Source organism: Oryctolagus cuniculus, chromosome 1, assembly GCF_051225735.1.
Source record: "Oryctolagus cuniculus isolate XC-2025 breed Fujian yellow rabbit chromosome 1, ASM5122573v1, whole genome shotgun sequence".
Lineage (NCBI taxonomy): Eukaryota > Metazoa > Chordata > Mammalia > Lagomorpha > Leporidae > Oryctolagus > Oryctolagus cuniculus.
In genome coordinates, this window is record NC_142867.1 from 236,081,875 (window position 1) to 236,102,556 (window position 20,682).

Below are 20,682 nucleotides of genomic sequence, written 5' to 3' on the forward strand. Positions count from 1 at the left end.
GACGTGGGCGCCCGGCCACCACGCCGGCCCCTGCTGCTGTGCACCCCAGGGCGCGGTGGCGGCGACTCAGTGGTTGGGTCCCTGCCAGCCACGTGGCAGTCCCAGAGGGCGCTCCTGGCTCCTGGCTCCTGGCCCAGCCCCAGCTGCTGCGGGCCACTGGGGAGCGAACCAGCCGAGACCAGCCTCTCGCTCGCCGCCTTCCCGGCACACCCGGCACACCCGGTCGACCCCAGACATCCAGCCCGCGGACACGGCTCCCGCAGGGCTTGTTTGGCAGTGCTGACGTGTGTGAGCGTCTCTGTATACACAGACCCATACATGCACACACGTGTGCCCACACATACGCCACTGCCACACACATGTGCACGCACACCCATGCACCTACACGCATGTATGCATCCATATATGCGTGTGTGCCCACACAGCCACGTGAGGCCACGCCACGCGTTTACCCATGTTACATGTGTGTGCTCATAGACATGCATACACACGTGTGTGCAATACAACCATGTTATGTGTGCACCCACGCTGTGTGTGTACGCCTGTGCATGCACACATGTTCATCCATTCACACGTGTGGAGCCATATTACATGCATGTGCCAGCATGTTCCATGTATGCGTCCACACACATGCACACACACAGACTCAGCTCCCCAGGTGTGAACCCTGGGACGGCGCCCCTTCCCAGCCCGCACGGCCACCTCAGAGCCAGGGGGCGGGCAGGCGCGGCTGGTTCCTGAGCTGGGAAAAGGACACGCGAGATGAGCCCCGGGGGCCGCGGGTAAGGCCGCCGCCTGCACTGCCGGCACCCACGTGGGCCCGGTTCACGTCCCGGCTGCTCCACTTCCCTTCCAGCTCCCTGCTGATGCACCTGGGAAGGCAGTAGGAGATGGCCACGTGCTTGGGCCCTGCACCCGGGTGGGAGACCCGGAAGAAGCTCCTGGCTCCGGATTGGCTGCGGCCAATTGGGGAGTGACCCAGCGGGCGGAAGACCAATCTCTCTCTCTCTCTCCCCCTCTGCCTCTCTCTCTCTGTCTCTCTCAATAAACAGCCCCAGCGCCTCGTGGGTGACAACAAGCGGCTGGCACTGGTCACACACGAGGCCACGTGAGCAGCAGCAGACAGTGATGGTGACCGATCACAACGCGGGGACACACAGGAACGGGGGGGGGGCAGATCGGGGGCTCCTCCAGAAGCGCCTGGAAATGCACGTCAGGAAGTCTGCCCGGATCGCGGGAGAACAGCGCCTTCTCCTGAGAGGCAGAGACGCAGAGACAGACGACGGACACAGCAGAGAGAGAGAGAGGGAGGGAGGGAGAGGGAGGGAGGAGGGGAGGGAGGAGAGGAGGGAGAGGGAGAGAGGAGGGGAGGGAGGAAGGAGAGGGAGAGAGGAGAGGGAGAGAGGAGAGGGAGAGAGGAGAGGGAGAGGGAGGGAGGGAGGGAGGAGGGGGAGAGAGGGAGGAGAAGGAGAGGGAGGGAGGAGAAGGAGAGGGAGGGAGAGAGGAGGGAGGGAGAGGGAGGGAGGGAGGGAGGAGAGAGAGACAGGGAGGAGAGGGAAGAGAGGGAGGGAGGGAGGGAGGGGGAGGAGAGGGAGGGAGGGAGAGAGGAGAGGGAGGGAGGGAGAGAAGAGGGAGGGAGGGGGGAACTCCCGTCCTCTGGTTTGCTCCCCAAATGCCTACAACAGCTGGGACTGGGCCAGGTCGACGCCGGCAGCCAGAGCGCGACTCAGGTCTCCCCGTGGGTGGCAGGAGCCTCGCGCCCAGACCTGCTGCCTTCACAGGTCCTCAGTGGCGAGAGGCCGGGAGCCAGGTAGGAGCCCAGACTCTCTAAGGCCTGTGTGGGACTCTTAACGCCCACTCCAAACTCACCTTTATTTATTTATTTATTTATTTTTACAGGCAGAGTGGACAGTGAGAGAGAGACAGAGAAAAAGGTCTTTCTTTGCCGTTGGTTCACCCTCCAATGGCCGCCGCGGCTGGCGTGCTGAGGACGGTGCACCGCGCTGATCCGAAGGCAGGAGCCAGGTGCTTCTCCTGGTCTCCCATGGGGTGCAGGGCCCAAGTACTTGGGCCATCCTCCACTGCACGCCCTGGCCACAGCAGAGAGCTGGCCTGGAAGAGAGGCAACCGGGACAGGATCCAGTGCCCCGACTGGGACTAGAACCCGGTGTGCCAGCGCCGCTAGGCGGAGGATTAGCCTAGTGAGCCGCGGCGCCAGCCCAAACTCACCTTTTAACTGCTTTCCCTCCGGCTTGCTCTGCGAACCCTCCACTTACACTGCGTCAAAGTATCTTCTCAACAGGTGCACGGCCCAAAAGCAAACAGAGTAACACGGGCGCACGCAGCAATCAAGTAACCAAGCTCAGGGCCCCGCCGACCCGAGGAGGCAGCAGAAGCCCCCCACGGCCACGGAGGAGCAGTTCCAGGTGCGGCCGGCAAGTCAGCGAGCAGCAGAGACCCGAGGAGCCCGAGGGGCCGTCCCGGGCGGAAGGAGGCTCCGGGGAAGCAAGGCCGGGCGCAGCACCTGAGGCCGCCCCAGGCCACCCCCGGCCTTCACGGGGACGCCGGCCGGGACTGGACCGGGGCGCCACACGCCGCCTGCCCCCGAGCCAGACGGCTGGCCTGTGGCTACCAAGAATGCCCTTGTTTGTAGCACACAGTGAGACCCGGTGCAGAGCCTCCGTCCAAGGCAGTTACTCGCGCGGTACCCTTATCACCGCCACAGCCTGAGCGATCCCCAGAATTTCTTAAAAAATAAAATCTGCCAGAAAATAAAACCTCCCGCCCTCTGCTCCCTGGCGACCCCTGGGTGGCCTTGAGCCCCACCTGCTGGCCCTCGGGAACCCCCAGGCACCCAGCTCTGAGGACCGGAAGCTTCCCCGCCCCGGGGAAGTGATTCCTCGCAAGGAAGAGCCACGGAGGAGGGGCCCGGGCGGGCCGGCAGGGCTCGCTCCTGTCCCCTGTGCTGGGTCTGGAGACCGGCTCCAAGTCCTGTCGGCAGTAAAACGACGTGTGGCCGGTGCGCGGTGGGAGCTGCACGCCCGGGCCCTCCTGAGACGCCGGCGTCCCACTCGGTCACCAGTTCAGGTCCCAGCTGCTCCACTTCCAATCCAGCTCCCTACTAATGGGTCTAGGAAAAGAAGGGGAAGACGGTCCAAGTGCTTGGGCCCCTCCACACGCGTGGGAGACCTGGATGAAGCGCCCCGCTCCGGGCCGGCTCAGCCCCGGACATTGTGGCCATCTGGGGAGTGAACCAGTGGATGGAAGACCTCTCTCTCTCTCTCTCCCTCCCCCTCTCTCTCTCTCTCTCTCTCTCCCTCCCCCCCCCCCCTCTCTCTCTCTCTCTCTCTTCTCTGTTCAGAGGTGCAGACCTAAACCTGGGAGCCATGGGTGAGGCTCCCAGAGCCTTAGGACTAAGTATGAAATCAGAGGGGGCTTCCCGGAGGAGAGGGCCCTAAACCACCCGCTGCAGGACGAACCTAGCAACAGGTGCAGGGCACGGACAGAAAAGGCACAGGTGGGGGGGGGGGGCAGTGGTAGGGAGTGGAAGGATTTGGAGTGAGGGAAGGAGAGGGGGTAGACGTGCTGGCCGGGGCCTCCCTGCACACAGGCCCCCGTCCACTCAACAGGAACCAGGGCGCCAGGGTGCCGCGGGCAGACGGAGGCGGCTGGGGGCTGCCCGGGAGGTGCCGCCTGTGGACCCACGCGAGGCCCCGCCACGGCAGCAGCCCCAGCACAGCCGGCATCACAGACTGCGGCCGCCCCTAATTAGTCTGATTAAACCCGAGGCGGCTCCCAGGCATTCCGGAGAAAGTAAAATAAAAGTGCGAAGCCTGCCAACTGCGGCAGGGCACGGCCGAGCGGCGGCCGAGGAGATCCGCGCCGCCTGCGCACACAGCAGACGCTCAATAAACGCACGCTGCCAGGACGAGCACCCAGCCGAGACGACTCCGCGTGCAGGGGGCACTCCGCAAGGAGGGGACGCAGAGGCCTCTGAGCCGGACGCGTCCCGCCTGGCCGCGACACGCGATGGACGGCGGACCCGGCCGCGTGTGCCTGGCGCAGGGGCCCTGCTGACTCCCAGCCAACACACCGGACACCACGGAGCCCCGGCACACACGGCTCCTGCCATCGGCCCACGGGCGGACGCGCACCGTGAGCCAGCCCAGAAGGTCAGGGACAGAGCCTCGGCTGTCCACCACACCACGCCAGCTGGGCGACCACTGGCCACTCAGTCTGACCCGCACCTGCTCACTGGCGAAGGCGGGGGGGGAACCCTTCCCGGGGGGGCGCCGAGCCCAGGGCAGGACCCCACGCCGCCTCCCCAGACAGCAGCCACGCAGAGGCCCCCGGTGCCTCCCCCACCCCCACGCAGCCACACGGGGTGGAGAGACTTGTTTCCTTCCTTGGGAATCTGAGCGCACGGTTGTGGGAAAATGGAATTAACAGGTCAGAGAATCTGGAATCAGCGCGGGCATCCGGCCAGGGCCGCCCACATCACACACACACTCGAGTGCCGGGTTCGAGTCCCGCGCCAGCTTCCCGCCGAGGTGTTCCCGGGAGGCAGCAGCGATGGCTGAAGGAGACCCGCACTGGGCTCCAGGTGTCGGCCCGGCTCAGCCCCGGCCGCTGTGGACATCTGGTGGGTGACCCAGCAAATGGAAGGTATCTGTACTCCACCGCGCGCGCTCTCAAAATCCACGCACAGTTTTCCATAGCGCACACGTCCATGTACTGTCTGAGTCTTCCCCGCCAGGAACGGTGGGAGCCACCTGGCTGACCCCTGACCCAACACCACACAGTCCCAGGGAGCACCTGCAGCCACCCCCGTGGGGGCCACAGACGTACAAAGATGGGTGGGGCCAGCCCCAGAGGGCTAGGGACCCGGAGCTCAGCCCTCAGCCGCAGGGCGGGCCGATGTACAGAGCTGTGCACATCCTCCGCGCCCTGGGGACCCTCCAGGCACGGCCACTGCCGGCCCCCCAGGTCCCCCAACACCCCTCCAGGAGGCTGGGGTGGTGCTGGCTGGGGGACCCCGGAAGTCTGACCCCAGCTCCAGCACGGCGCTGAGCCAAGCTGCCGGCTCCAGGCAGGCCCCTCCTCTTCCCATCCTGCCCAAACCACAGCTGGGAGGGACGGCTGGGCCGCCTGGCTCCTCCCAGCCTGCTGTGCCCACCCAGCCACTGCGGCCAGTCCCAGCCTCCTGCCAGTCCCCCCAACCCTGCCGGAGCGAGCCAGCCCAGGTAGCCCCTGCAGCTCCCTGTACCCCGCGCCTCCAGCCACAAATCCGGGTGACCACCTCCTCCAGAGGTCGGGCGGGGGGAACCTCTGTGAAGCCCCTCAGAGGTCAGGCGGTGGCCCCCTACCCCGGGCCCGGGTTATTACTGCATTGGGCACAGCGCCCCCCCCAAGGGCTCTCCCTCGTTAGCGGCCACCCCCCCCACGCCCGCCCACCCCGGGGAGGGGGAGCCATGTCCTCGGAAAGGCAGCCCCGGCCAAAGGCCAGAGGCCATCGGGCCAGCCTGGAAGTGTTAGGGGAGGTGACGCACTCGGCCCCTCCTCCCAGGCTCGGCTGCGAGGTCCCACCGCGAATGGCCGCTGTCCACACACAGCTGCCGAGGACGCGGGCGGGCGGGCAGGCGGCCGGCCGGCGCGGCGCGGGCCGGAAGGTCGCGCCTGGGCAGCGCCCGCCGGACCGAGCCCTTCAAAGCCGCTCCGGGTGGGGGATCTGCGACCCCCACCTCGCCCAGGGCCAGGACGGGAACCGGGTTGGTGCTTAAGTCTTCGCCAAGTTCCCTCCCAGGGGCCAAGAAAAGCAGCTGTGGCCGGAGGAACGGAGGCTTCCCAGCCCCCCTGAGCCCCCGCGCCTCCGCCGCGACAAAGGCCATTCTCGGAGGGGCCCGTCGGAGGGGTGGGCGCGCTGGGGCAGAGCCGGGGGCGCTCCGGCTGGCGCCAAGGTGCCTGGCCCCGGGGACCCCCGAGGCGGCTCGCCCCCAGACAGGGCCCGGGGGGAGGCGGAGGCCGCGAGGGGGCGGCGCCCCGGCCCACCCGCTTCCCCGGGGACTCGAGGGCTCGCGCCTGCGCCCCGCCCGGGCGCGCCCGCCGCTCAGCGAGCGCCCGCGTGTCCTCCCCCGGCGCTCGGCCGCCAGACACCAGGCCGCGAGCCTCGACCCCCGGCACCAGCCGGGGACCTTCGGCAGGGCGCCGGGAGCAGGGGCCCCGGTGGCGTCTCCCCAGCCCGGCAGGCGCAGACCCCGGCTCGGGCGCACGCGGACGGCCGAGGCGCGCCCCAGGCACGGGGGACTTTGGCCAACTTGGCGCCCGCGGAGGTCGCGCGGCTCGGACCCTCACCTGGGACATCTGCGGCCGGAAGTTGATGTCCTTGAGGTCGATGGAGCCGGGAGACAGGTTGTGAAGCAGCTGGCACAGCAGCACGCCGTCGCGCAGCGCCTGCGCCAGGTCGAAGACCACGGCCGAGGGCCACACGACGCGGTGGTTGGGCGGCAGGACCTTACAGTCGATGAGCCAGCGGCCGCACTGCCGCCACTGCTCCATGGCGCCCGCGGCGCCGGCCGCGCGCTCAGCACCGCGCTCCGGCCCAAGTGCGGCGGCCCCGGGGCATCCCGCCCGCCCGCGCGGGGCTCGGGGGGCCGGGGCGGGGCTTCGCGCGGGCGGCCCCGGGTCCCCGCTGCGCCACCGCGCGTCCCCTCCTCTTCCTCCTCCTCCTCCTCCGCGGGCTCTTCGCGGTCCGCGGCTCCCGCCCACGTGCGGCCGCGGGGCAGGCGCCGACCGGCGCGCCGGTGCCCCGTTCACGCACACAAATCCCCGCGGGCCCCGAGCCGGGCTCCACGCCGGCGGCCGCCGCAGCGCTCCCCGATTCGCCCCGCCGCGCGCCGCATTCTGCGCTCGGGGCGCCCCGCGGCCGTCGCCGCTCCTGCCCCGCCCGAGACAAAGGCCCGGCGGGTCGCTGGCTCCGCGCGTCCCGGGCCTGGGCCGCCCGCGCCGCCGCCGCTTTGTCCGCCCCGCCCGAGGGCTGCGCGCCGCGCGCCGGTCGCTGGAGCTCGCAGGCGCTCGGCTCCGGGGCGCGGGGGGCGCGGGGGGCGCGGCCACGGCGGGCGGGGCGGGGCGGGGCGGGCGCACTCGCCGGGCGCCGCCCCGCGCCCCAAGCGCCGCCCCCCCACTTCCTGCCCGGCTGCCGCCAGCTGAAGTTGCGGCGGGCGGGGGCTGCGGCGCGGGCCGGGGTCCCGCCGCCTTTCTCCTGGGAGGGCGGGCTCGGGGGTGCCCCTTGTCCCGGGGCGGCGACCCCGCCTGCCCCGCGGTGGTCGCGTCGCCGTCCCTGCGCCTCCCCCTGCGCCGCCGGACCTCCGCGGGGGTCAGGAGGGGGGTCCCTCGGCGCGGAGAGCCCTCGCGGGCCGGGGAGGGGGCACGGGGCTGGGCCGAGGCTCCCCGCGCCCCCTTGGCCCCTCCGGGCGGGGGGCACAGGGGCCTGGCATCCCCAGCGCGCCCTGGCAGGGGACCCACGGGCCCTTGATCCGGCGCGGGGCCGGAGTCAGCGCCGCTCGCGGGCAGAGCCGGGTTCTGTGAGATGAGCGGGGTCGGGGGTGGGGGACGGAAGGAGGTATCCGGCCCGGGTCCGTAACCAGCCCCCGCGCGGTGACCCGTCCTGAACTCAACCCCGGGCTACAGGCACCGTGGGGGGAGGGGAGCGTGTTTGTCCAGCTGGCACCGTGGGACGGTGGGAGGGGCCCCCTAGCGCAATTATCTGGGTCCTGGCTCAGCTGTCAGGCGCCCTGGGTCTGCCTGCCGGTGCTGTGCGGTGCTGTGCGGAGCCCGGCCAGCGGTGCCCTTCTCCGAGTCTGGAGTGGGAGGGCTATCTCCCAGGCCGACCCCTGGAGCTGCTGCCCCATGGCCCAGCGTCCCTTCTCCCGAGGGGCAGGCGGGGCCGTGTCCTCTCCTCACCCCCAAGTCCACAGAGTTCTCTGGGCCGGGGGCCTGTCTTGGGGATTGGGCTCTGCCCTGACCCAGGCTTGGCCTTCCGGCTTGGGGAGACAGCACGAGGGCCCCTTCCGGGTCTGGCTCACTGACAGGGGTCACCCAGAGCCTGCCCCTGCTGGGCGTAGGCTCAGGCGGGGTGGAGGGGGGGACAGGTGAGCCTGTGGCCCCTGCTCTGAGCCAACAGCTGGCACCTTTGTGAACAAGGCCTGGCCTCCCACGGGCAGGGGTGAGGCAGTGGGGCCCCAGGGCCTGAACCCCAGAGCTGCCGGCCTCCTCTGCCCTAGGACCAGGGACCCCCCACCCTCCCCCACACCTGGTGTGAGACCTGAAGGGGCTAAGTCCCCAGAGTCCCCAGAGGAAGAGCGTGTGTGTCTCCCACGTCCCCTCTCTGGCCGCTGCCCCATTCCACGCCCGGGTCCCTCTCCTGGGAGGAAAGCGCCCACCGGCTGGGGCAGGAAACCAACCGAGACCGGGTTCTGGGGGCAGGCACCTGCAGCCGGGCAGACGTGCGGCTGCTGCCCCCTGGTGGTGCTGGGCAGGCCATGGCCAGCGCGCTGCTCCGCCGCTCCCAGGAGGGGCTCTGGGAATGGTCAGGCCGGGGGACCCTGGCCTCCTTGCTGGGTGGTCTTGAGCTAGCACAGTGCCTCCCTTAATCCCATCCTGGGCGGCAGGGACCGCCCCCCACCCTGTGTAGCCCCCAGGGCCCCTGTGTGCGTGCACACAGGAGAGGGAGAGAGGGAATGCCATCAGGGAAAACCCAACCCCATGTGCTTCCCGTGGCTCTCAGGGCCGTGGCCCTGCCCAGCGGCGGGATTGCGTCACACCGGGAGGTGACCGCCGGCCAGCAGCCCCCCGGGGTGGGGAAGGAGGGTCCCTGAGGCAGAAGGGGCTGCAGGGGCTGGGGGGTGGCAAGGCTTGTGGAAGGAGCTGCGACTTGAGCTGTAGCCCAGGGCGGAGCTCCTCTGTAGGAGCGCCCAGCGCCCCTGGAGCTGGCCCGGCCGCCCGTCCCCAACCACGAACCAAACGTCGCCACGTTCTCAGGGGTGGACGGGAAGCCGCAGGGTGGTCGGGCACAGCTGACCCGCCAGCAGGCCCCACAGTCCACACCCTGTGTAGATTCTGACCACCCCCCCCCAGGTGAGGCCCGCTATGCTCCCGTCCAGGTGCACGGCCGGCGTGGCTCCCAGCTCGTGCAGGCAGCACCAGGCCCTCGCCCCACTGACCACGCGAGGTGCTCCCCCGGCCAGGTGCCCCCCACTCGGTGCCCCCCTCAGCTCGGTGCCCCCCCCCGGCTCAGTTCCCCCCCGCTCAGTGCCATGAGACACCCCCGCCCTTGGCTCAGTGCCCCACCTGCTTGGTATCCCCCTTGGCTCAGTGCCCCCCCAGCTCAGTGCCCCCCCACTCGGTGCCATGAGACACCCCCGCCCTCGGGGTCCTCCCCCACTCGGTGCCATGAGACACCTCCACCTGGCTCAGTGCCCCCGCCCTCGGGGCCCCCCTTGGCTCAGTGCCCCCCACTCAGTGCTCCCGCCCTCGGTCTCCCCCCACCCTCGGGGCCATGAGACACCTCCACCTGGCTCAGTGCCCCCCGCCCTCGGGCCCCCCCTGCTCAGTGCCCCCCCCACTCGGGGCCCCGTGCCCGGGCTCCGCCCTCCTCGCCTGCCTTTGCTTGCTGCCCTGCACCGGCAGCTCGCCGTGGGGCTCCTCCGTCTGCCGTCACCCGCGCGGGAGCAGGGGCCATCCGTTCCTGTCCCCACATCATGCCTGGCCCACCAGCAGGGCTTGGCATACAGTGGGTGCTCAAGAAATGCATGGGAGTAGAGATGGCCCAAGTCCTTGGGCCCTGCACCCACGTGGGGGACCCGGAAGATGCTCCTGGCTCCTGGCTTCGGATCAGCCCAGCTCCGGCCGCTGAGGCCATCTGGGGAGTGAACCAGCGGATGAAGACCTCTCTCTCTCTCTCTCTCTCTCTCTCTCTCTCTCTGTGTGTGTGTAACTCTGCCTCTCAAATAAAATAAATAAATCTTGAAAAGAAAAGAAATGCACGGTGAGCGAAACGCCGAACGCGTAGACCACCCGCTTGGCGAATCACCATCCGTGTTATTCTAAACCCCGGTCTATCTGTCACGGAAGCCATGGATGTGTTAAGCCAACTCCAAAGTTCTATTTAAAGAGGCCGTGGGAGCCAGTTCTGGCTCGTGGCGTATCTGAGCAGTGGTTCTATGTTAAGCTACGTGTACACGTGCCCAGCACCGAGACTCGCACGGTACCGCGTGTTGCCGGCGTGTTCCGCCTTAACGGCGCTCGTAGTGGTGGCAGCTGCTCCCGGGCCGCGTGGCTGGCCCGGGGGTCGGGGCCGTCCCGTGAGCCTCACAGCCGCCCCATCCCGCCCACGGCAAGGTGTGAGGGGTCAGGCCCGGAGCCTGTGCACACCCAGATGCTGCTGTCCAAAGGGATTCCCACACCTGGAACTCTCTGCGGCCTCTGGCCACGCCGACTCGGGCAGGTAGGCGGTGAGCAAGGAGCAGCAGTGACACGGTGCGTGCAGGAGCGTCCACGCTCGCCAGCCGCAGTGCCGGTGCCGGTGCCGGGCGGGCGCTCACACACACCAAGCACAAAGCGGCAACAGGAGCAGCAGAGCCCACGTCCGCCTCAGAGGACGCAGGGGCAGCGGCTCACGGCCACAACGCCTCCGTGGTCTGTGGGTCTGGCGACTGTCCAGGACCCGGGCAGTCGGGCTCAGTGCTGGGGCCCCGCCCTGTGTGCCCGCCCGGACCGGAACTCCTGCGGTGAGGAGGAGCCCTGCCCGCACCCTGGCGCTCAGAGCCTCCAGCTGATGTGCCCTGGGCGAGGCAGGACTGGCCAGCGGCGTCCCCAGCCCCTGCAGGAGCTGCCCTCGGGGTCCCACGGGCGTCTGAGCGGAACAGGGCGCCTCCTGCAGTGTGGCAGGCGACACGCGCCACAGGGCGGGACCTGAGCACCTCCCGTGCTCACCAGAGGCCCTCCCTCGTCTCACAGGGCTGGGAGACTGCGGCCAGCCAGCACTGCCCGCCCCCTGCAGCCCGGCCGGCACTGCCCCCCACCCCCAGCAGGTGCTTGTCATCCAAGGGGCCGAGGCTCAGCACACAGACTGCAGCTGCTCCTCCAGAGGGCTGTCCTTGTCCCTCTCAAGCCCCCCTCTTGCCCTGGCCACATCCCCCTCCCCACACAGCCCCTCCTCCATCCCCCCACCCAGCCCCATCTCCCACCCTCCCCCACTCGTCCCCCTCACCCATCCCCCATCTCCCACCCTCCCCTACTCATACTTCCCCCTTGCCCCTCCCCCCTCCCCCACCATGCCCCCGCCCTAGAAGGCGGTTAGGGAGCACTGGCTGTGTTCCTGGGGGGCCGGGGGGGTGCTCCGAGCCTGCCCGACGTGACTGGGTAAGAGAATCGGTCTCCCGTCCAGACCACATGAGCACACACATTCTGCAACTTCCATCTGTGGCTGCATCATGCAAATTCAGCTGTCACCATTTCCCGGGAAATTATAGGTGCAGAGAAAGACCATCTGGCCCGCCGGGGAGCCAGACTGAGCCCAGCAGGCCCCTCGGCGGTGGGCTGCCCACCCTGCCTTGGAAAAGGCAAAGTGTGTGCTTGCTACCCATCGGGTCCTCGCCGCGGTCCGAGGAGCGTCCCCTAGACCGTGATGCCCGCAGCGCGGGGTCGCCCTAGGAGCTGGGGGAGGTTTCTGTCCTGGCTGGGAGGGGCCCGAGGGCAGCCGGGCCGGCTGAGTGGGGGAAGCGCCCACAGCCACCTCCATAGGCGGCCAAGGGGGGACCCAAGCCCCACGTGGCTGGCTGGAGCTCCGACACGAGCGGGCGTGTCCCCGGCAGCTGGGAGGACACAGCCTCTGACTCTGCCCTACGCTCACGGGTGCTCGGGGCCACCCTCAACCCCAGCGCGTGGTGGCCCCGGCCAGGGCCCCTCCAGGTCTCCTGTGGCCACACCACCACAAGGGGCCAGAGGCCAGCCCAGCTACGGCGACACGCTGGCCTCACCTGCTGGGCCACGGTGCAAGGGCTGCCAATCCCGGCCCCCTTGTGCCACCCCCAGAGTGGACCTGGGGCCCTCAGGGTCATCCCCGCCCCCAGCGTCGGCTCTCTGTCCCTGCGGGCTGCCCCTTTGAGACATTTGCCACCGAGCGTGTGGCTGCTGGACTCTGGCTTCCCCCGGCCGGCCAAGAGCAAGCTCTCCCACCGCCCCCAGGGCGTCAGGTCCAGTGAGTGCATGTGCGTCCCCTCGGGCCGGCGGGCGGGCTGTGGGTCCCCTCGTGGCCGGCGGGCGGGCTGTGGGTCCCCTCGTGGCCGGCGGGCAGGCTGTGGGTCCTCTCGGGCCAGCTGGCGGGCTGTGGGTCCCCTCGGGCCAGTGGGCGGGCTGTGGGTCCTCTCGGGCCAGCTGGTGGGCTGTGGGTCCCCTCGTGGCCGGTGGGCGGGCTGTGGGTCCCCTCGGGCCGGCGGGCGGGCTGTGCGTCCCCTCGGGCCAGCTGGTGGGCTGTGGGTCCTCTCGGGCCAGCTGGCGGGCTGTGGGTCCCCTCATGGCCGGTGGGCGGGCTGTGGGTCCCCTCGTGGCCGGCGGGCAGGCTGTGGGTCCTCTCGGGCCAGCTGGCGGGCTGTGGGTCCCCTCGGGCCGGCGGGCGGGCTGTGGGTCCCCTCGGGCCGGCCTGCGGGGTTGGTAACTGCCCGTGAGTGCACTAATCCACTCTCCCACGCGTCGCCGTTGCAGCCGTGGTCCTCGGGAAACTCATGACAGAGCCGTTCTACGTCCACTTCAGGAACTCCAGCTCCGATGTGGATTTTACACTCACGCACATTTCCGTTTAAACCCTTTTTTTCATCCTTAAACATGTGTTTATTTGCAAACCAGAGTGACTGGAGACACAGAGGGAGGGTGGGAGGGAGGGGGAGAGTGAGAGCGAGAGCAAGAGAGAGACAGAGAGGAGAGAGAGAGAGTGAGCGAGAGGGAAGAGAGCTCTCTCTCTTTCCCTGCTTCACTCCCCAAACGCCCACTGCAGTGGGGGCAGAGCCAGGAGCTCCGTCCGGGTCCCCACGTGGCTGCAGGGGCCCGAGCACTTGGGCCATCGCCCGCTGCTTCCCGGGCCCCGCGGGGAGCTGGATCGGACGTGGGCAGTCGGGACTTGAGCCAGCAGCCGTATGGGATGTCCTGTGCCACAGCGCCGGCCCCTGAACCTTGATTTGTTTTCCTTTGATGGGTGAACATTTTATTACGAGGGACATCTCACTGCCACTTTCAGAGACAGTCACACGAGAGAGCAAAGACGCCATCGTCCCCTCGCCCTGGGAGCGAAGACGGCTGACAACCGCTCTAAGTCACGACCCGTGCGACTTAGCGGACGGGGAGGGTGCGTTTACCGTGTGCTTCACACGTGATTCATTCCCCTTTCAGCTCCTCTTACAGCGCAGGAGAGACCAGGGCGACGCAGAAGCCTCGCCCTGCACCGTCGGACGTTGGCGGCAGCTCCCGGCCGCTGTCCTCGGGCGCTTGGGGGGTGACGGTCAACCTGCCACCGTCCGGAGCTGGATGACGGCCCCCGGCGTGGCGGGGAGGCGTCTGTGGGTCTGGCTCAAGGTCAGGCTCACGGCTGCCTTTAGGCTTCATTTTATCTTTGACGGGTGAATTCTTTCATCGCCCTGGTGCCGCCCGGGGCCGCTCCGCTGGGTGGCGGGCGCAGGGTTCGCAGCGGGTGCCAAGGACATTGGCAGCGAGAACATTTTTCTCTGCGTCCCCACCAGGGTGGTGGGTGGGGGTCCCAAGGTGCCGTCCACTTTTAAGTTAATTAAAATCCAACAGAATCAAGCCGCCAGCGGCGCCGTGACCGCTCCCTGTCCGGAGCCCGGCTCTGCCCACCCCCCCCCCCGTGGTCACGGGGAGCCTGGGATGTGAACAGGTCAGGCCTGGGGCTGGGCCTGCACCAGTGACAGCGAGGACACGTCTGAGCCTGTTCCTGGGAGACATGCGACACAGGGCTCTGAGTCTGCTCAGATGTGTGCACACGTGTGTGCATGTATGTGTGTGTACGTGTGGGGGGTATGCATGCCCTGGGAGTTGAGATGGTGTGAGTGATCCTTCCCCAAGGCTTTGCGGCTTCCTGCCCCCACCTGCCGCTGCAGCCTCCACACCCCACATCCACGCAGAACTGCACACGTGTGCCTGTAGTCCCTGTGAGGACCCCGAGCTCTGGCCTCTGACCCTTCACCTACGAATGTGGACTTGTACTGACCCTTGGGGGGCTGGGCGCTCCGACAGGGAGAAGCCGGGGGAGGGAGGCCCTGGCCTCCGAGTCTCACGTGTGACGCTGGGCAGTGTTGGAGCTGAGGACTCCTGAGAGGGACGCGTGGTCAGCACGTTCCCCCGCTGCCCAGGCGAGCCTGGCTCCCTGCGGCCGGCATCGGCTTCCCCGCACTGCCAGGCCCTGGGGCAGGCGGGCCCCTCTCTCACGGCAGCCGGGGGCCCTGCCCCGGGGGTCACAGCTCTCTGGACAGACCCCCCCCCCCGCCTGCCACCTTTCCACCTGGGGTCTTTGGCTCAGGCACTGAGCCCTGGGCTCCGGAGGTGGCCGCTCTGAGGCTGCCACACAGGGGTCGCCTCCTCCCGGGGTGCACTTGAACCTCACCAGGAATCGCTTCCCAGTGGCTTCTCCTCCTCAGGCCCCTCGCTCGCCCTCAGGGGTCAAAGTTCCCAGGCTCTGCCCTGGGGGCCATGAACCCAGGCATCTCTCTTCACTGGCTGTGCTCTGAGGCTGGCCCCAGGCACCCTGGCCAGGGAGGAGCAAGGGCACCCTGGTGATGCCATGGCCCAGGACGGGCCGGCGCTGCCCAGCCTCCCCTTCCTTCAGGCAAAACAGCCCCCCCCCCGCCACGTCCTGTGCCTTGCTGGTCCCCAGCAGGTACGAGCAGACCTCCAAGCCGTCTGCCGAGTGCCGCTGTGCGCCAGCACTGCTCCTGGTAGGCACCGGGAGCCTGGAACTGCCGGGTCTCCCTCGTAGGTGGCAGGAATGGGAATGACCACTGTTGCCCCCAAAGCTGCGCAGTGGCAGGGAGCTGGGTGGGACGTGGGGGGCACTCAGATGCGGGCACGCCGGCCACCCGTCTCCTCCCAGCACCTCCCCCTGCCAACCTGGGCTCCAGGCACTCGGCCTCCCTGGGGGCCCGCCTGTGCCTTGAACAAAAATGTAGGCATCTTAGCTTTTGCATTCCTTTATGCATTCGAAAAGCAGCGACAGAAGGACGGATCCGCCACCTACTGCCCCCCCCCCCGACATGGCCACTGAGCCAGGGTTGAGCTGGGCCAGGCTGAGCCAGGGGCCTGGAGCTCCATCCGGGTCTCCCTCCTGGGTGGCAGGGACCCGGCCACCTGAGCCACGAGCTGCCGCCTCCCCGGCTTCAGCAGGAAGCAGCCCTGGAACCGACTGCAGTGCGCCGTGAGCACCGCAGGGGGCGGCTCCCCCTGCTGCCCACAACACCCACCCCGGGGCGGCGCCGTGCCATAGCGGGTGAAGCCACTGCCTGCAGCGCCGGCATCCCACATGGATATCGGGGGCCCAGCTGCTCCACTCCCGATCCAGCTCCCTGCTAACGTGCCTGGGAGAAGCAGCGGAAGTCCCCAGGCCCGGGCCTGGCTTCCGCCTGGCCCAGCTTGGCCGTTGTGGCCATTTGGGAATGAACCCGCGGATGACCCGTCTCTGTCTCTGTCTCTCTCTCTCTAATGCTGCCTTTCAAATAAATAAAATTAATCTTTTTTAAAAGTTGTTAAAAAGAAAAAGCCTTGAAAAGTGGCCACACCACAGCCGCGACTACTGGTTTTTTCTTTGTCCCTTCTGGGGTGCCCAAAGGGGACCCAGACCTCATCTCGGGGGACCCCTGAACCCACCGCCCAGGCAGGATTTCCAGCGCCTTCCCGCTACCTGAGCACGTGACCAAGCCCAGGCTCCCCGCACGCTTTTCTACTCCGGCAGGAGCGGCCCGGTTTCCATCAGGTTGAGCGCTGGGCCCCAGGGAGAGGCGTCCGTGGTGCCTCCCAGACACCTGGGACTGGGAAAAGGGGCTGCGAGCTGGGGAGGCCACCCCAGGTCTCCCGGCCGGCCCTCGAGAGGGACAGGGACAAAGAGGAGGAGGTGGCCCGAACCATAGTGGCAGAGACCCAGCCACCGGAGGCCCCACGTGGAGCCACACGCGGGCAGGAGAGGGGTGTGGACAGTGCTTCCCAGAGCCCTGGAGGAAGGGCAGGCTTGCCGACCACGCCCCTCCAGACCACGCCCAGTTGGTCACACCCCCTCCAGACCACGCCCCTGTAGACCACGCCCCTCGCCACCTGGGGAGCTGGCAGGCGCTCTCACCGCTGAGCGGGAAAGGCCGGTCTCGCGAGGGCTCCTCAGGAGGGAATCCTGCTCACCCTCGAGCCCAGGCCTGGGACCCGACAGGAGCCGTGGCCCGGGGACCGGGGGGCCAGCGGGAGCCGACGGCGCAGAGCCTGGCGTGGGCCTGGCCCCGGAGTCAGCAGTGTCCCCTTGGCCCGCTCCTCGAGAGAGAGCCGCTGGGCTGCTCCCGCTCCACGATGCGGCCGCAGAGCTTTGCTTAATTAGAAACGACTTTCACGATTTATTTAAGAAGCAAATAGAGAGAGGGCACGCCTACCCCCTGCTTCACCCCGAGGTGCTTGCAAGGGCCAGGGCTGGGCCGGCTGATGCCGGAGCAAGGAACCAGGCCAGGCCGCCCACGCGGAGGCAGGGGCCTCACTACTCGAGCGAGACCTGCTTCCTCGCGGGGGCTGGGCGATGGGCCCAGGCAGACACGGGGTCCCGAGTCCAGGGACACGGGGTCCACGCCGCCAGAGCCTGCCCCGGGCTGCAGCGCTGGTGGGAGGCGTCCAGGGCGGGACCCGCCTGGGATAGACCCAACACAGGGAGCCGACCCAGCAGCCCCGCGGCCGGCACTGTGGCTCAGCCAGTTAGGTCGCCGCTCTGCCACGCTGGCATCCCCCGTGGGCACCAGCTCGAGTCCCAGAGCCCCAGTTCTGATCCAGTTCCCTGGGAAGGCAGTGGGAGAGCTGGGACCCTGCCAGGCACGTGGCGGGCCCAGGCGGGAGGTCTAGGCTGCTGGCCCAGCCCTGACTGTTGGGGCCATCCGGGGAGTGAGCCAGAGGCGGGAAGAACCCTGTCTCTGGCTCTCCCTGTCTCTGTAACTCTGCCTTGCAAATAAATTTAAAAATCTTTTAGGAAATTCAGCGGGCCACAGCGGTGTCACTGCACTGTGTAAAACCAGCCGGCACCTGTCTTTCAACGGGCTCACGGCCCCGCCCCGCGGGCTTCAACTCCGCCCTGACTCCTCCCCCAAGGGACGGCCCGCAGGCTTTGACTCCTCCCCCAAGGGGCGGTCCGCGAGCCTTGACTCTGCCCTGACGCCTCCCCCAAGGGGCGGTCCGCGGGCTTCGACTCCACCCTGACTCCCCCTGCGGGCCGCAGCCCCCACGTGCAGTGCAGCCTGGCCGTGCTCTTCCTGGCTCGGATTTGAGTCCAGCCTCTTGTCCCTGGGCCGCCTCCGCCCTGCCAAGCCCGCGCGGCCAGCCCAGCCCTCCTGCAGTCTGTAGGGACCGCTGCAGAGTGCCCACGCGGGTGGCATCAGCCAGCTGTGGGCGAGCTGAGCTGCGCAGGCGTGCAACCCGGCGCTGTGGGCCCCTCCCCTAATCTAAGATTAATCACCCGAGCCCCCAGGGAGCTGCACATGTCTCAGCTGTCACTCTCCCACCCCACGGGCAAGCCCAGCCCTCCAGAACCTGAAGCCTGTCCCCTGCGCCAGGGGACCTGAGCCACGTGGCGTCCACGCGGGCACGTGGGCTTCCAGGCTGCCCTGTGGTGGCCGGGCGGCTGCACCTCGGCAGCACCGAGCACGGCTCCGTCGGGCTCTGCTGCATTCTGGCAGGGGCCGGTGGTCTGGCTGGGTGGCCGAGGGACGGCAAAGACAGACTGGGAGCTGGGTGACCAGGAGACCTGGACGGAGGACGGGACGGGCTTCTGAGGAAGGACATCAGGGCACCTGTGTCACCTCTGACCCCGGCACCCCACACGCACCTGCACCTCCTCGCCCACTGCCGGCGCCCCGAGTGAGGTAGCAGGGCTACAGGGGAGAGGTGGAGAACCTCACTCCGTCCCCCTGCCTCCTGTCCCCTCCCCGCCGGCCCACCATGGGCTCACAGGGGCTGGGAAGACCACTGCCCCCCAGGGCAGGCTGTGTGCTTCCCAAACAGACCCGTGGGCAGGGCTCAGGGTCCCACCCCGGCCCCATGGGGCCCTCACCCCTACAGTTGCGGCCGTCACGACCGGCTAGAGTTCTCTTCTCACATTTTTAGACATGCATTGGAGAGACAGCAGGAGACAGACGGACAGAGCGCCATCTGCTGATTCTCTCCCCAAATGCCCACAGCGGCAGGGCCGGGTGGGGGCCGAGGCCAGGAGCCAGGAGCTCCAGCCAGCAGGAGCCCCCTCCCCTGAGCCTCACGGCTGCCACGCAGGCTGAGATTCGGGGCCGGGAGTGTGGTGGCGCCCCCTGCAGGCGGCCCCGGACGACTGCTCCCAGGGCACCTCTGCTTCCTGCCTGGAGAGAGCTCCCTGTGTCTTCCCCTTCCTGGGTAACAGGTGAGAGTCCTTCCCGGGTAATAGGTGTGAATCCCCCCTCCTGGGTAACAGGTATGAGTCCTTCCTGGGGTAACGGGTGAGTCCCCTCCTGGCTAACAGGTGTGAATCCCCCGGATCGGAAGTGGAGCAGCCGGGACTCGAACCAGCTCAGGGATGGGCTCAGCTACGGGTCCCTCGGCCGGGCTGCGTGGTCGGGGTCCAGCGCGCGAAAGCCCACCGTGCGTTCAACCACGCGCAGTGCAGCGCCGGCGCGCGTGGGGTGGCGTCCCCGGTCTGGTGGGCGGGGCGGCCCCGTGCTTCTCCACGCAGAGACGCCCGGACACGCACGCGGACGGCCCCGCACTTGCCCGTGCCCCGCGAACGAGCGCCGGGCCGAGCGCACCCGCCCCGCAGCGCCGCACACGCACGCGCGTCGCCTGGCGCTCGACGGCTCGGGCTCGTGGCGCCCGCCTGCCCGCTCGGCGCTCGGCTCGCCAGGCCTGCGGCGTTGCCATGGAGACGCGGCGGCCAGGCCCCGCCCCAGAGGCCGGAGCGTCGCGGAGGCCGCGCTGGCCGCGCGGGGGCCGGGCGCGCGGGGACCGAGGCGGAGCGGAGCTGCGCGGCCCGGCGGCCTCGGCGGACCCCGCGGCCTGGAGCGGAGGGCGCCGCGAGCCGCGAGCCCCGCGCGGACCCCGGCGACCACTCCCGCGGGCCCCGCACCGGCCAGCGCGTAAGTAGCGCGGGGTCGCTGCCCGCGGCCTGCCCCAGACGTAGCCTCACCCGGGGGAAGAGGAGGGCCCGGCCCGTGGGCACCGCTCGGGGCCCTGGACACGGGGCCGCAGCCCGTGATGGCCGCGGGGGGCGCTGACAGCTGTCCGCCGCACACGGCTGCGCCCCCCACCCGCGTCTCCCCAGGATGCTCCGGGGCGCGTGTCCGGCGCCGGGGCCACGCAGCCCCCCTGGGGGTGTCGCCTGCGGCGTGAGCCCCTCCAGGAGCGGGACGCGGCGCGGGGCCGGCGCGGGAGCATGAGTGGCCGCGCGCCGCTGGCCGAGAAGGCGCTGTCCGAGGGCTACGCGCGCCTGCGCTTCCGGGACACCTCGCTGCTCGTGTGGCAGCAGCAGCAGCGGGAGCTGCAGTGGGCGCCGGCCGGGTCCTACCTGAGCCGCAGCCGCAGCACGTGGTACTCGCAGTACGGGAACCAGGCCATCCTGGTCCGCGACAGGAACAAGCTGGAGGCCCCCCGGGACACGGGGCAGTCCAAGTTCTGCACGGTCATGTGACGGGCAGGGGAGCCCAGGACGCCCAGAGCCGCTCCGGGCCTCGCTCCCGGCGCCTTCCACGCGGAGCTGCCCCCGGAGCCTCCCGACAGGCTCGCAACAGCCACCCGCTCCGGGGCAGCCGCCGGCCCAAGTTCTGGAAGGTTCTTCCCAATGTCCACGTCTGCTGCTCTGGGGCGGCCGCAGAGTGAGAGGAGGGGCCGCGCCTGGCGTCGGTCCCCGGTGCCCCCTGCACAGACCAGGACGGAAGCCGACGGAGCCTCAGCGGGCGCCTGGGGACCTGCTGGGCGGCGGGCGAAGCGGGCGCTGACACTGGCTCCCAAGCACCTGGGGCTCACAGGCAGGTGCACCCGGAACGCGACGAGGGACTCCCTCCGTCTTAAGTCCCACGGGAGTGGCTGGCAGCGACCCTGCCCGGCCTCCACGCCCGGAGGCTGTCATGGCTGCTGGGACACAGCATGACTGGCACTGCTGTCCACGGTTGCGGCCACTTCCCCGAGCCACGTCGAGTCCACTTGGCCGTGGGAACACAGAGGCTGCTGTTTGCTTCCTGAATAAACACCCTTAGGAGTCTCCCCCTCCCCTTGTTTTATCCGACACCCCCATCTGACTCGGCTCAATCCCCCCCAGAAATGCCAAAAGCAAGGCCAACGCGCCCTCCCCACCAGCATCGGTGCGGGGCGGCTCTCCTGGGAGCCCAGCGGTGGGCACTGGGCCTTGCCCACGGCAGCCCTGCACAT

General features: G+C 69.1%; 2 protein-coding genes across 5 annotated transcripts in view; one reads left to right on the forward strand and one right to left on the reverse strand.

The window, feature by feature from the left end:
* The window catches only part of VAV2 (vav guanine nucleotide exchange factor 2), a 122,147-nt gene extending 115,041 nt beyond the window's left edge, over window positions 1-7,106 (reverse strand). Inside the window, exon 1 of one of the 4 annotated variants that reach the window (XM_089322350.1) lies at window positions 6,352-7,106. In XM_089322350.1, the coding sequence (XP_089178476.1) occupies window positions 6,352-6,555 (204 nt within the window). In that variant the 5' untranslated portion in view covers window positions 6,556-7,106. The remainder of the gene's footprint in view (window positions 1-6,351) is intronic. The other 3 variants (XM_089322355.1, XM_089322359.1, XM_089322368.1) reach the window with 3 other exon arrangements.
* Window positions 7,107-19,219: 12,113 nt separating this feature from the next.
* BRD3OS (BRD3 opposite strand) lies at window positions 19,220-20,515 on the forward strand. Its single transcript, XM_070058834.2, has one exon. The coding sequence runs from the start codon at window positions 19,691-19,693 to the stop codon at window positions 19,943-19,945; it is 255 nt and encodes an 84-aa protein (XP_069914935.1). The 5' UTR covers window positions 19,220-19,690; the 3' UTR covers window positions 19,946-20,515.
* Window positions 20,516-20,682: the final 167 nt, after the last annotated feature.

What these genes read in the sequence shown, in the direction of transcription:
- BRD3OS (XM_070058834.2), top strand. Translation starts at nt 19,691, where the DNA reads ATGAGTGGCCGCGCGCCGCTGGCCGAGAAGGCGCTGTCCGAGGGCTAC.